The sequence below is a fragment of the Mauremys mutica genome, chromosome 1, assembly GCF_020497125.1.
Source record: "Mauremys mutica isolate MM-2020 ecotype Southern chromosome 1, ASM2049712v1, whole genome shotgun sequence".
Taxonomy (NCBI): Eukaryota; Metazoa; Chordata; order Testudines; family Geoemydidae; genus Mauremys; species Mauremys mutica.
Window position 1 is genome coordinate 249,740,996 of NC_059072.1, and position 13,874 is coordinate 249,754,869.

Consider the following 13,874-nt stretch of genomic DNA (forward strand, 5'->3'; position numbering starts at 1 on the left):
AAACTTCATTGCACCACAACCCCCTTCTGACAACAAAAATTACTACACGACTCCAGGAGGGGGGACCGAAGTCTGAGCCTGCCCGATCAGGCTTTGGCCCCAAGAGTGGGGCTCGGGCTTTGGCTTCAGCCCCTGGTCCCAACAAGTCTAAGCCAGTCCTGGTGACCCCATTAAAACAGGGTCGCAACCCACTTTGGGGTCCCAACCCACAGTTTGAGAACCGCTGCACTAAGCTAAAATCTGATTTCAGCTATATGCATGCAATTCTCACAGAAGTAAATGGGGTTGCAAAAGTCAATTTATATTAAAATTCATTTTGAAAGAGATAGTATATCAAGTAGTTATATTTTAATGTGTTTTGATTTTTGCAGTGTGCTTTACTTAGACTGTAAGCTTATTGGGGCAGGCTCCACCTTTACATTACATATGTGTACAGTGCCTCTCATAAATGGGTCCTAATCCTTGATTAGAGCCTTTAGGTGCCACTGCAATACAAATAATAAATATTAGTTTTAAAGACACCAGAATCCTGCTAACTGTAGTCTGCCTTAGTTTTCAGATATATGTTAAATATGAAGATGTTTTATGTGTGTATGTTAGTGAATTTTAATATGCTAAGAACAAATGTGTAGGTTGGGTGATCAGTGCAACACAATGGTGAGTTAAAAATAGAATAATATCCTTTTCTTTTATTCTCTTTTAAATTTTTCATATGCATTTTCCATATTACTTCTTAATGCAGATATACAAATATAATTTTAAGCAAAAAAAAGTCTCTAACTTGGGATTGAGAAGAGAACTTCTTGTGGATCAAATTTCATTATTGTAAGGACAAAACCCTTGAATGCAGTGTTCCTGATGTGTGGGGGAGGATGTTGAGAGTCCACAGTAAGGTGATCATGGCAAAGAAAGAAAATAAAATACAACTGCTTAAAAAGTACAAAATGTTCATATTTACACTTTTGGTGCAAAACTGTATATTCTTGTGATCGCCACATCTCAAAAAAAGATATATTGGAATTGGAAAAGGTATAGAAAAGGACAGCAAAAATTATTAGGATTATGGAACAGCTTCCGTATGAGGAAAGATTTAAAAGACTTGGACTTTTCAGCTTGGAAAAGAGACGACGAAGGGCGGATATGATAGAGGTCTATTAAATCATGACTGGTGTGGAGAAAGTAAATAAGGAAGTGTTATTTGTCCTTGTCCTTCTCATAACACAACTAGGCATCACCAAATGAAATTAATAGACAGATGGTTTAAAACAAACAAAAGGAAGTATTTTTTCACACAACCTACAGTCAACCTGTGGAAATCCTTGCCAGAGGATGTTGTGAAGGCCAAGACTATAACAGGGGTTCAAAAAAGAACTAGGTAAGCTCATGGAGGATAGGTTCATCAATGGCTATTAGCCAGGATGGGCAGGAATGGTTTCCCTAGCCTCTGTTTGCCAGAAAGATGGATCCCTTGACGATTACCTGTTCTGTTCCTTCCCTCTGAAGCACCTGGCATTGGCCACTGTCAGAGGACATGGTTCTGACCTACATGGACCTTTGGTCTGACCTACTATGGTCATTCTTAGGTCATGACAGCAGCTTACTATTGTTTGTGAAGCACTTACAGCATGCTCCATACCATGAAGGCACAAGCGGAAGAGAAGCTGTGTAATAAGGCCTTTGCAACGTGAGGGCCACAATCCTGAGCAGATTTATGCACAGGAGTAACTTTATGCCCAAATCCCCTTGTGTCAGGGTAGTTATATGCTACTTGTCTGCAGGATTGGGGGCCTAATAACTGGAACTGGGAAAGCCTAGAGGAATGAGTAAGTAACGTGCAGGTTACACTGCAACCCATCAGACCCGCCACATGATGATTGTTGAGCTGCGACATCAAGCACCAGCGACAGGGCTGGAGATAAAATAAGGGACAAGCAACAATGCACCCGCTGGTGCCCCCTCGCCCACTGCGGCACCCCAGCCAGTCAGGCCCCCCGTCACTTCAAGGAGAACGCGGCGAACTGTGCGGCAGACGCTCTGCAAGGAGCATTCACCGTGACCCCGCCCTTTTAAAGCCAAGCCCACTCCGCATGCGCGCGCACATTCCATTCGGACGAACACCCCAGCTTGAGAGCGACAGCGTCTGATAAAGGGAAACTCGCGCATAGGCGCGCGGCCGCCCGCTTGCGCCACCACCAGGATCACGCGAGACTAACAAATCCCGCCTTTCCCCGACAGCCAATCCTCAGCGCGAGGGCGGCCGTTCCTTGGCCAAGCTCCTCCCCCTACAAGTGTCGAGTGTTCCAGTGCGCCTGCCCCAATTCCAGCTGTTTTCTCGCCTCTCAATGCGGCCCCTCCCCCCCCCCGGCTCAGCGACGCTGACAGGGCTCGGGCCGCAAACATGGCGGCCGCCGTTAGGCGCGTGCTGCGAGCGAGCCGCGCCTGGTGCGCGGCGCTGAGAGCCCGGGCGGCGCCGGGCGCACAGGTGAGAGCGCGGGAGGGAGGAACCGAGCGGCCCCGCCCCCCGGGCCGATTAAACGCGAGCTAAGGGGTCCGTGTTTGGCTCGTGTTCGCGAGACCCCGCCGGCCCGCTCTGCGCGGGGGGGGGAAGCCGGGTGCAGGAGCCGCCCCCGTGAGGCATCGCTGCCCCCGGGTGCAGGGGGAAGCTGGGATCTGGCGGGAGGGCAGCCGGCCTGGCCGCTGTTTTGGGTCCTTGGGCGGGGATCGCAGTGTGCCCGGCGGGCGGTCCCGGCATCGGGCTCGCTGCGGCGGGGGCTTTCTGGCTTCAGGCCGCCCCAGCCCCGGGCTACACGGAACAGTTAGTAGATCCACCCAGCTCGGGGGGTGGGGGGTGTGTGTGTGTGTGTGAGAGAGAGAGAGCAAGCAGGTCAGGTCACATCCCTGAGCGCCGTGGGTAGGTCACCCTCAACCCCGGTCTAGACACCGCCGGCGATTCCTCTGTCGACCTAGCAACTGCCGTATGGACGGGTGGATTGAGTAGAGCGATGGCGCTTTTGTCGCTGTAGGCGGTATCCGTCCTAGGGAGCCCCACAGTGCAGTGGCCGTGCTGCCGTAGGGCCCTTACCTTGGGTCTGGGAATTTACCCATGCAGGTTAAACCGCTGTCAGCTTGCTTTAAACTAATAGGTGTGTGAACAATAGTTGTGCTGGTTTGAGTAATTTGGTATAAACCAGTCTGCCTCTGTCTGTATACCAGGCTTTGCACATCATCCTCAGTCCCTTTATGATATGCAACTATGGCTATGTCTACCCTGCTCTTTTGTTGTTAAAACTTTTCTTGCTCAACAGTGTTTAAAAAAAAAAAACCCACACTCCTGAATGACAAAACTTTTAATGATGAAAAGCATGGTGTTGGCAGTGCTTTGTGGGAGACGCTTTTCTGGCCTGGGATGGCGAACCGTGGCCAGTGGGAGCTGCAATTGGCCGAACCTGCTGATACTGCTGGTAAACAAACTGGCGCAGCCTGCCAGGGGGCTTACCCTAGCGAGCCACGTGCCAGAGGTTGCCAACCCCTGGTGTAGACATAGCCTAAGACTGTTGATTTTAAGTCTGGGAGGACTAGTATGGTGGTCTGGTTTGTCCTCCTGCCAAGTGTGGGCCAAAGAGCTTCATCCAGGGTTTCATGCAGTAGAGAAGTAGTTATTCTCTATTATGTAAGTGACTGCTGACCAGCCCAAGAAGTTGGGGCAAACTAGAGCATCTCTTTAAAGATGCCCAAATCTTTGATTGAAGGACTTCAGCAATGATGGGTTGATAATCTTTTCATTGTTAAAAAGTTGACTGACTTCTAATTTGCATTTCCAGTTTGAAAAGCAAGTATAAATCAACCTTGAGATGTGTTTTAGGAGTGGTGTTGAATACTGTATTATAGATATATTAAAACATATAATATGCTCACTAATGATCTAGAAAAAGGGTGGAAGTGACAACACTTTCAAATGACAAAATAATTTAGGATGGTGAAAACTGAGGAACTCCTGAGTGACCTAACAAAGCCAAGCAATTAGGCAACAGATGGCAGATGATTCAGAATAGGCAAATGCAAGGTAATGTACATTGGACAGAGCAATTGGATCTATTTACACACATTGCTCGTTTCTAAATTAACCGTATCCATTCAGGAAAAAGACTTGGTGTCAGTGTGCAGCAGTGGTTAGAAACACAAGCAAAATATTAAGGTGTACAGTACAGAGAATGGAATAAAAATAATACTCAGAATATTGTAACACTATTATAATGATGGTACACTCTTAGTTTGAAAATAGTGTCTGGTGCTGGTCAGCCCATTGCAAAAATGTAGAGGGGCCAAGTGACAGGTACTGAGAAGAATTACTGGTCTGGATAGATTTGTATGAATAGGATTCACAACCACTGGTTCCAAAATCCAGGTGTTAATTGTTGTCTAGGTAGCCCTGTAATTGGAACTTAGTTAACAGTTCTGTTCAGAGGAAAAAACCAATTCACTTCAGTGGTGTGTTGTTTCCAGAGGGCTGATAGTAATGAAAAGTAATACAATTTTTGTTTCTTTCTCACTGACTTAAGCAGATGTGACAAAATACAAGGAGCAGATAGACTGGGTGAGCAGGTACCATTTTTAGTCACCTTTCAGAGAAGCACTTCACTTAAGTAAATACTGCTTCCTGTGAAGTGGCTTGGAACAGCCAATGTGAAAATTAATATAAAAATATGTTTTTTGTTGCTGACTCATTGTGAAGGATCCTAAAGTGCTTTAGAAAATACATAACAGAAACGAAGACTTGGTATTGATAACCCATAGACACCCTGGTAAAATGGACAGGTATTGACTTTTGGAGTCTGGTGGAGTATGTCAACTCTGACCATGTTCCAGGGAGTTCAGGGGGACTGATTCTCTACTCAGTATTAATCACTAGTTTTATGCCCATTTATCTCCACTGACTTGAGTGGAGTTCAAAGGTGAAAATTGATTTAACAGTAAATAAACAGGCCATAGGTATTTCAAACCCGATACTTAGACCTCTGTGCTATTACTTTCTAAATGAAAATAATCTAAAAGCAATTAGTTTCTGAGTGCTAAGGAATTGTGGTAGGCTGGAGGAAAGGCTGTTTCTTTTCTGATGGAATATTCTATTGTTTCAGGAGTTTCTTAACAGTTGTTTTTAAAAATGGTAAGAATAATATCTGCAAGAACGCTTTATGAAGTATATAATGAATACAAGCCTTTGACCTCCTTTATATTGTAGAGGAGTATTTTCTAGTTTGGCTTAAATACCAGAAGCATTCAACTTCACTTTGTAGTTCTTACCCAGATGACCCATGAAATTGTACTCTTATCCCAGAAGAGGTACCCTATACAATAGGTATTAATTTCCATAAGAGGCTGTTTTCTAATTCTGAACAGTTTGTGTCCAGGGACTTTTGATTAGTGATAAACTTAAACAAGAAGAATATGAATAGCTTGAGGGGAAAAGAAAAAAATGGAAAAATTACAATAAAAATGACAGGCATAATATGAAAGTATCCTGTTTAAAGTATGGCAGAGAGAAAGCAATCTTGGGCCTAGTACTGAGGATTCTTATGTTCATTAAAAAGAATTACAAATAACGAATATACGTGGAAAATAAGACTTAGTGAATAGCATTTTCTCCTGAAGTAAGTGTCTAGGAGATAATGTGTAGAGATACTTCAGTGTTTCTCTCTCCCAGACATTCACTAGAGCTTGAAACATAGAACAGAAACTGGGAATAAGCAGATTTCAAGTACTAAAATTCAGTGCTTGTCTCTAACTCCTGTTTTATCATCTTATTGTTGGCAGAGATTTTATAAGAAACCATGTTCATATACCTCAGTTTAAAAAACAACCAAATACTTACATTCATATCATCCTTTTCATCTAATGCAGTATATACTAAGTTTAATTCACCTACTTCAGGGGTTCTCAAACTTCATTGCACCACGACCCCCTTCTGACAACAAAAATTACTGCACGTTCCCAGGAGGGGGGAACAAACCCTGAGCCTGCCTGATTCCTGCCACCCTGGGTGGGGGGACCAAAACCAAAGGGCTTCAGCCCAGTCAGGGGGCCTGTAATCTCAGCCCCACTTCCCAAGGCTGAAGCCCTCAGGCTTCGGCCCCAGACAGTGAGGCTCGGGCTTTGGCTTTGGCCCCTGGCCCCAGCAAGTCTAAGCCAGCCCTGGTGACCCTATTAAAACAGGGTCGTGACTCACAGTTCGAGAGCCGCTGACCTATTTTATTGGACCGGGGCTGAATTGCCGTAGCTATTTTGAATCACACAGCAACGCTACACAGAGGTTTAGCACAGGAAATAAAGAATACTATATCCAGTTGAAATTGCAGGTAGATTTTGGGTAGGCAGACTGTAATTACCCTAGTTAGAATTTGGCTTGGGTTAACAGTGCTGCAAAAAAATGTAACAGAAGGACAGATTCTTCCATCTGGTGAAAGCAGCGAGGAGTCCTTATGGCATCTTAGAGACTAACAAATTTATTTAGGCATAAGCTTTCGTGGGCCAAATAAATTTGTTAGTCTCTAAGGTGCCACAAGGACTCCTTGTTGCTTTTGCTGATACAGACTAACACGGCTATCTCTCTGAAACCTTCCATCTAGTGCAGCATTTTGTACTGCAATGCTAGCACCATATGATCCTGTGAGCATTACTCCAATGCGAAGTGGTATTGAGCTGGTATAGATGCTCCTATTCCAATCCCACTTCCTGTTGTCAGCATTGCAGGGAAAAGTGGCATGGCCAGTGGAAAAAGAACATGACTAGTAGATCCCTACTCTAAGCCAATAGCCATTTGTAGTTTCAGCCTGTTGCTGCCATTAGCAGCCAGTGAAAGCTAGAATAGCCTTTAGGTTCCAATTTTGCAAATAAATGTATGTATGTAGTCTCATTATTTCAGTGGGACTATGCACGTGTGTTTGTGTTGGGTGTATAGTTTGTAGTTGCCAGTTATATCTGAAATGTTTAGCTGTATCTAGTCATATATTTTCTAGTTCATATATGTTTTTAACTCAAAATGCTGAATTTAAATGTAGATTTTTAAACCCTGACCTGGAGAGAAGACTCCTAGAAGCAAGAGGACAAGTCCATTCATTCTTCGGTTTCTGTTCTACAGCTGGCAATAAGGCTACTGACTAGCTACCTTTAAGTTTTTGTTAGTTTTATTATTTTTTTTATGTGGTGACATATACACGAAGATACAGTGAGACCACAAGTTCACACAGTAGGCCATTGACCAGCCATCAGATGATAACTGCTTCAGGTCACTGTTGAGCATGGTCTATTGAATAGAACTCTGATATTTTCTCTATTCCAAAATGTTCCCCCTCTGCTCTTTTATTCTTGTGACTTCTTTCTTCCCACAGAGACAACTCCAGTCATCAATTCTCAGTTCGGTTTATGAAATAATTTGACTGCAGCAAGGCTTTGTTAATACTGACATAGGACACATAAAGTAGTGCATAAAAATTGGCCTTAAGCCAAAATTGGGACGTTCCTGCTCTGTCAATGATGCTTCTGTTTCTCTGGCAGAGTGCTTGATTGAAATTACAGTTGTCTTACCCACTGATTATCTTGGTGAAAGAAAAACAAATCAGTCTAGCCATATCTTATAGTCTTCCACAAAAGCCAAAGACAAGTGTTCCTTGGATTATGAGCTGGAACCATGTTTGCTACTATTTGTTGATAGGAATTCCCCTAGAGAACAACATGGAAACTTTATATCTTAGTAGTTTCATTACACTGTTGTATAGCACTTGGAATAGCAGAATTAAGTTTGCAGTTCTTTTCATGCTTCATATAGAAGTTCTCTCTTTGTGAACATATATATAAATATATATAAACCCTTTGAGATTATTTGTGTGCAGAGAGATAAAAGAATACAGCCACTGTTTACTTACAATGCCTAAGCGGTTTATTTGCCTAAAATTTGTTGTTTTGTTTTCATCAGAGACTTCTTCACATGTAATAGAATGAAATGTAATATTAATGAAATCTGAGTGTATGTTACAGAAAACAAACTGAAATTGATTTAACATTTTTAAACATAGGTGCATACATTTGATAAAAAGACAATCCATTGTTCACAATTTATTTTCTCATATGAAAAGGATAAACTGTTTGAACACGTCTGTAAAAGGCAGCTAGAATAAATCAACTTTCTGAATAAGAGTGCCTTTTCTTAGTTTCTACACTACTGTGCACAAGTCATATTTCCCTTTTTATGCCAATAATTTTGCTTAGAGTTTGCTGTACCAATTCTTTTTTAATATTCTCTTTTTTTTTTTTGTTAGACATTAAGACTCATCTATACCACTACAGCAGTGCAGAAGAGAAATGTTGCAGCCTCAGGACCTGAAAAGTATACAGAGGCTTTTATTAAAAACCAGATTGAAGAGTTCAACCTAGGAAAAAGACATTTAGCCAACATGATGGGGGAAGATCCAGAAACTTTTACCCAAGAGGATATTGATGTAAGTACAGTTGCTCTGTTGGAGAAGTAATTTAGTATAGAGTTTCAGATATTGAAAGCACTTTACTTCAGCATGAGCCCCTCAGCTCTCCGTGAATTTTAATCAAACTGTCAGAATAAGAAAGAATACTACTATACATTGCAAACATTGCAACTGTGGCTGTGAATAGAGATTCTACCCCTGCTATGTGTGCGAGGTCAGACATCACAGTATAGAACTGTAGACCCATATCCCACTAAAGCACAGTAGGTTCTTTTTAAAGCTACTAATGGATAATCCTCTTGATCTGAGGCCATAGGAACCACTATAAAGGTTTATATAGCACTTGAAAACATTTACTCATCATTTGACCTGCTGTGTATATTTAGGTCAGGTTTTCTTGCATGATACCACAGCAGTTGATGTGAAATATCCTGTAAAATTTAAATTTGCATCAACAAGTACTTGGTTCAGTTTTACTTAGTAACTTTAATATAACCTCCTCCCCTCTGCACAAACTCCATTCTCCCTTTATTTGTGGCTCCACTCTTGTTCCACCACTTCCTAGAAGGTTGTTGGTGGGGAGAAATGTCCTTTTGGGTGGCCTTGTGTGATGAGGCTGCATGAAGTCTCATGACTGAGCAGCATATCATGGAACCAAAGAAGAGAAAATTGAGCTCACTGCATTATGGCCACTGTGGGAAGAGGGAAATAAGATGGTTTTCGAGGAAATGCCCACTACTCTACCTGTAGCAGACTTACAGTTGGAAAGCAGGTAGACTTAAGGTTAGGCAGCTTTTTCTGTCCTTCAGTTTGAGAAACACTGGTTAAAATATTTTGTTGGATATTTTCTTACCTCTTCTCTGCTAATATAAACTATTTAGGCTGCTATGAGTGCTAAGTGTATTATAAAAGATTGGGAACTGTTTTTGACTTCTTAATCATAAAAGTTATTTCTGTGTAAACAAATGTTTAGATTTACAAGTAGTTGCAACCAACAAAGAATAGTCCAATCTTTTAATCTTCCAAAAAGTTAAAATCCAATACTAGGCAAAATTTTATGTTCAAATAGATATATTAATTAGAACATCTTGCCAAATAAATTCTAATCCCATCTATTTTAAACTTGATTTTGCTCACTCATTGCATGCCTGGTAAAATAAGCTACTGTTTATGTAATAGCTGATTTTCACACAAGACATACAATAGCTTTGTCTTATTTTAATTTATATTTATAAAAAAAATGCACCTAATGCTTGATTCTCTGTATGAATTTTCCTCAGTAAAAACAATTAATATAAAAATGAACAGCATGCTGCCAACAGTTAGTTCTCTCAACAAATGACAATCCTTGGCTTTCCAACTTCTATTATAAAGATCACAAACTCAAAAAGCAATGTTCCCAGCTAATCTCTTGGACAGCACAGACTTCACATCCAGCTCACCTTAGGCAAAGGCCTGAGCAAACAAAGGGAACTTACTCCTTGTCAGTAAGGTTAAAAGTCTTGAGCTCTGAGCCGTCATATGCTTACAGCAGAGATGAGCCCTTTTTATTTTTTTTTAAGGACAGTAGTACTCTGAATCCATATTGAGGCTTAGATTTGAGACAGTGAGAATTTAATATCTGTATTTATTTTCATAGTTTACATTTTATTGCATTTGAAGCAGTGGATAGGCATGTTTTGATATTGATATCCTGATAGTACCCCTGGAGATAGAAATACCATTGCAGACCTTTACACCTGTATGTAGTCTTATTGACTTCGGTAGGACTCTGTCGAGGTAAAGGTGTGCACTGGTGAATCAATTTGCAGGACTGAGGCCTTAATGATTAACAAATGACTTACTTTGCTTGTTCTGGCTTTTATTAAATGATAAAATTTCCTTTCCCTAAATATTTTATTTCAATTTGGCAAACAGTTCTCTTTACCCATAACAGAGCTTGTCTTTGTTTATTTGCATGACATGCATGCACAAACTAGTAAAAACCTGTTACAACCTCCACACTGTGTGAGCTGTATTATTAACTTCTATGCTGATTGCCTGCAAGGGTTGGCAGTAGGAGGCTGTGCGTTGACCCACAATTCAGCTCCCTCTCTGCAGTCCAGGTTTCCTTTCCACACATGGGCCTGTTTTTGGAGGACAGGCCTCTATACGAGCTCAGGAAGTGGGCAGCAGGACCGTTTGATTGGGGCATGGGTTCTTTTCTCATGCATGCATATATGCCATAAATACACATGTAGAAGATGGAAGATCGCTCTGCACCCAGATCCCCAAGGGATACTCTGGCCATTTGTACAAAATGACTGAGCTCCACCATAAAGTAGGCTTATTTTGGAAATGAGCTTTTGTAACCCACATACCTTCTGGGTGTGGTGTTCTCTCCCGTCTAGTGGCAGCGAGACCACTTAGAGAGAGAGATAAAATGGGTCTGCTTTACAGCCATAGCTAAGAGCCAGTTGGCTTTTAGCTCATGCGGTAAAGGCTCATGCACTAAGCTCCAGAGGTCCCCGGTTCAATCCTGCTCACTGACGACCGAGGAATGTCAGCATTACACTTTTCCTTACTGAAGTGCAGGTGACAAGTATGGGACCAGTTCACAAATTTTATTTCTGAAAAGATGAAAAAATAAAAGCGCAGCATTTTATTTAGTATTACAGAGTATCTGCTGTGCATGTTTAAGTTGCTCACATACCTTCAGGTGTTGAAAATAGTTTGAGTGCATAATAATGTCTGCTATGCATAATTAAATTTCTGTTATAAAAATATAAAAGCTGCTTAGCACTGGCAGCAGAATTATAAGGCTTTACACTTAGAATAGTAATAATTCCTTCTGATGAGTGCTTATGTACCTCCATGTCTTCTACTGTTAATCAGTCTGTACAGTGCATTTCAAAAGTAGACATGAGACTCTGTCTTTGGCATTTTATATGTATTTTATTAAAAGTTAAACCTTGTGAATTTTAAAACAGGGAATTTTAAATTTATTACAGGGAAATAAGTTTACTATGTTTTAATCCTCTTGCTGGATGTTTCAGATGCAGAATTGCCTCTTACTGATGCTTTTATTTAGGAATGAAAAGTTAAGCTGTATATTACAACTAAATTACTGGGGGGAAAAAAGTCCAGCAAATTGATATATAACTGCAGAAGTCTACCAATTGCTTTTTAATTGGTATTATAGACCTTGCTCTGGAACCAGGATATTTTATTCTCCTATGTGTGAATATGTGGTATGAAGTTTCTCTAATTGATTTGCTTTGCCCATTCCATTTGATGTATCATTTTTCACAATATTTCATAATTTGTGCTCATTTCTAATGAACAGAGTCGTTAGGACAGGCATGTCTAAGTACAACTGACAGCTAACATTAGGTGCCAGATGCAGTTTATAAAGCTATGTAGAACTGCAGAGAACAGTTTAAATAAATTAGCACCTGTACATTAGTCTCACTTGCTGGTAATTTATAAGCGAATCAGTAGAGATGACATTTAGGTAAGTCATTGATCAAGTTAACAGCTGCATACCCACTGCCCAGCTGGGATACCTAATTAATAGAGATTGCAGTCCTGACCCAGTGCTTTTTCCCTGGTCAAGTCTGTAATCCTTTTATTTTGTGATGTACCTTTAACTTATAGACATAGTAAACAGTCTGCCTTCATTTCAAACTATCAGATCACTAATATTCTAGTTTAAAGCCAAAAATCTAAGCAAGATTAATATAAAAGCACCTTAAACCCTGTGATCTATTTATATCCTAGTATTTTTATTTTTCCTTTTATGGACTTGCTAAATGCTGTTCCAGATATCTGAGCACAATATAAAGCTGCTGTCTTTCAGTAGAGTTAGTTTAAAAAAAAAACGTAGAGCAGCTCTTGTATTTGATCTATAGATAAATGTTAAGCATCTTTTGGTGAGTAGGGCATAGGTCTTAAATGATAATTGACATACAGACTGACTTATGTTTAAATGTAAAACAAATGTTTTAAGGAAACTAGTTTCACTTGCAAATGTCTTTGTACAAGGGTAGGAGTTGTTCCCCACAAAGAATTTTGTGGCCTAAAGCATATTGATTAAATGAGAAACCCCTGGCTGACAATAATATGCTATTTGTGTGCCACAGAAGTTCTCCTTTGGGTAAGGAGTAAGACATTTTTAGTCCTATAATAGTGAAAAATGTATGTTGGACTTGGATTGGTTTTTAAAAACAACCAAGCACATTTAACTTTTAGAGGATATTGAGATTTTACCTAAAGAAACTCTAAAACTGTGAGTGCTATTCTGTGTAAAATGCTAGTCTCAAGGGAGTCAAATCTTCCTTACATAAGCAAAATCCCCAGAGAAGTCCACTTGGACTGGTGACTTCTGTTTGTTTGGGTTTGTTTGTTCTCCTCCTTTTCTAATATAAAAAATAAGCTGTTTAATATTTTGAGAAGTTGTTACTATGCAAATAGAAAGTTATTTTTTTCTCATAGGATACCATGTATACATTTTTCCATATGTGGTACCAGTTTTATAGACATAATGTTGATTTTAAAAGGTGCTTGCACCAATAGATTATTTTTTCAGATACGTTAATGTTTTTATTAGTGTAAAATTACAGCAGTCCCATACATGAGATTTCATTGTTACTTGACAGGTTTCAGAGTAGCAGCCGTGTTAGTCTGTATCCGCAAAAAGAACAGGAGTACTTGTGGCACCTTAGAGACTAACAAATTTATTTCAGCATGAGCTTTCGTGAGCTACAGCTCACTTCTTCGGATGCATAGAATGGAACACACAGGAGATATTTATACATACAGAGAACATGAAAAGGTGAAAGTATGCATACCAACAGGAAAAGTCTAATCAATTGAGATGAGCTATCTGTTATGCATACTTCCACCTTTTCATGTTCTCTGTATGTATAAATATCTCCTGTCTGTGTGTTCCATTCTATGCATCCGAAGAAGTGAGCTGTAGCTCACGAAAGCTCATGCTGAAATAAATTTGTTAGTCTCTAAGGTGCCACAAGTACTCCTGTTCTTATTGTTACTTGACTTTTTCTTCACATATCCCTTTAGCTTTGAATAAGAGTTTGTTGTCCTCAAATTATAGTAGGGTTTAGCAGAATTTTTTGAGGAAAGTTAAGTGATTTGACCAAAATTCTGAGATTTTTTTTTTTTTTGAAGGGCATTGTAACTTTTTATAGCGGCTTTTATTTAACACTTCAAACTTTCACTGCACATAAATCTCCACTAAAGAAACTTGTATGGAAGTTCTTTTTAAAAAGATATTGGAAACAACCACCATTATTAACATTCTTAGTCATTGCTGACTCAGTGAGAGCAACCGTTCCATTAAACATTTTAGCCCAAACGAATATAGTATTGAAAATGGTCTGAGCTGGAGTTGGTATTGGA

General features: G+C 40.3%; 1 protein-coding gene across 5 annotated transcripts in view; it reads left to right on the plus strand.

Annotated features, from left to right (window-relative positions):
- The first annotated feature begins 2,341 nt into the window (after window positions 1-2,341).
- The window catches only part of MRPS9 (mitochondrial ribosomal protein S9), a 50,423-nt gene continuing 38,890 nt past the window's right edge, over window positions 2,342-13,874 (plus strand). Inside the window, exons 1-3 of one of the 5 annotated variants that reach the window (XM_045006519.1) lie at window positions 3,089-3,143; window positions 4,563-4,594; window positions 8,313-8,492. In XM_045006519.1, coding sequence (XP_044862454.1) covers window positions 3,104-3,143; window positions 4,563-4,594; window positions 8,313-8,492 — 252 coding nt within the window. In that variant the 5' untranslated portion in view covers window positions 3,089-3,103. Of the gene's footprint in view, window positions 2,483-3,088; window positions 3,144-3,347; window positions 3,462-4,041; window positions 4,064-4,562; window positions 4,595-8,312; window positions 8,493-13,874 lie in introns of those variants that run through there. The other 4 variants (XM_045006500.1, XM_045006526.1, XM_045006511.1 and 1 more) reach the window with 4 other exon arrangements.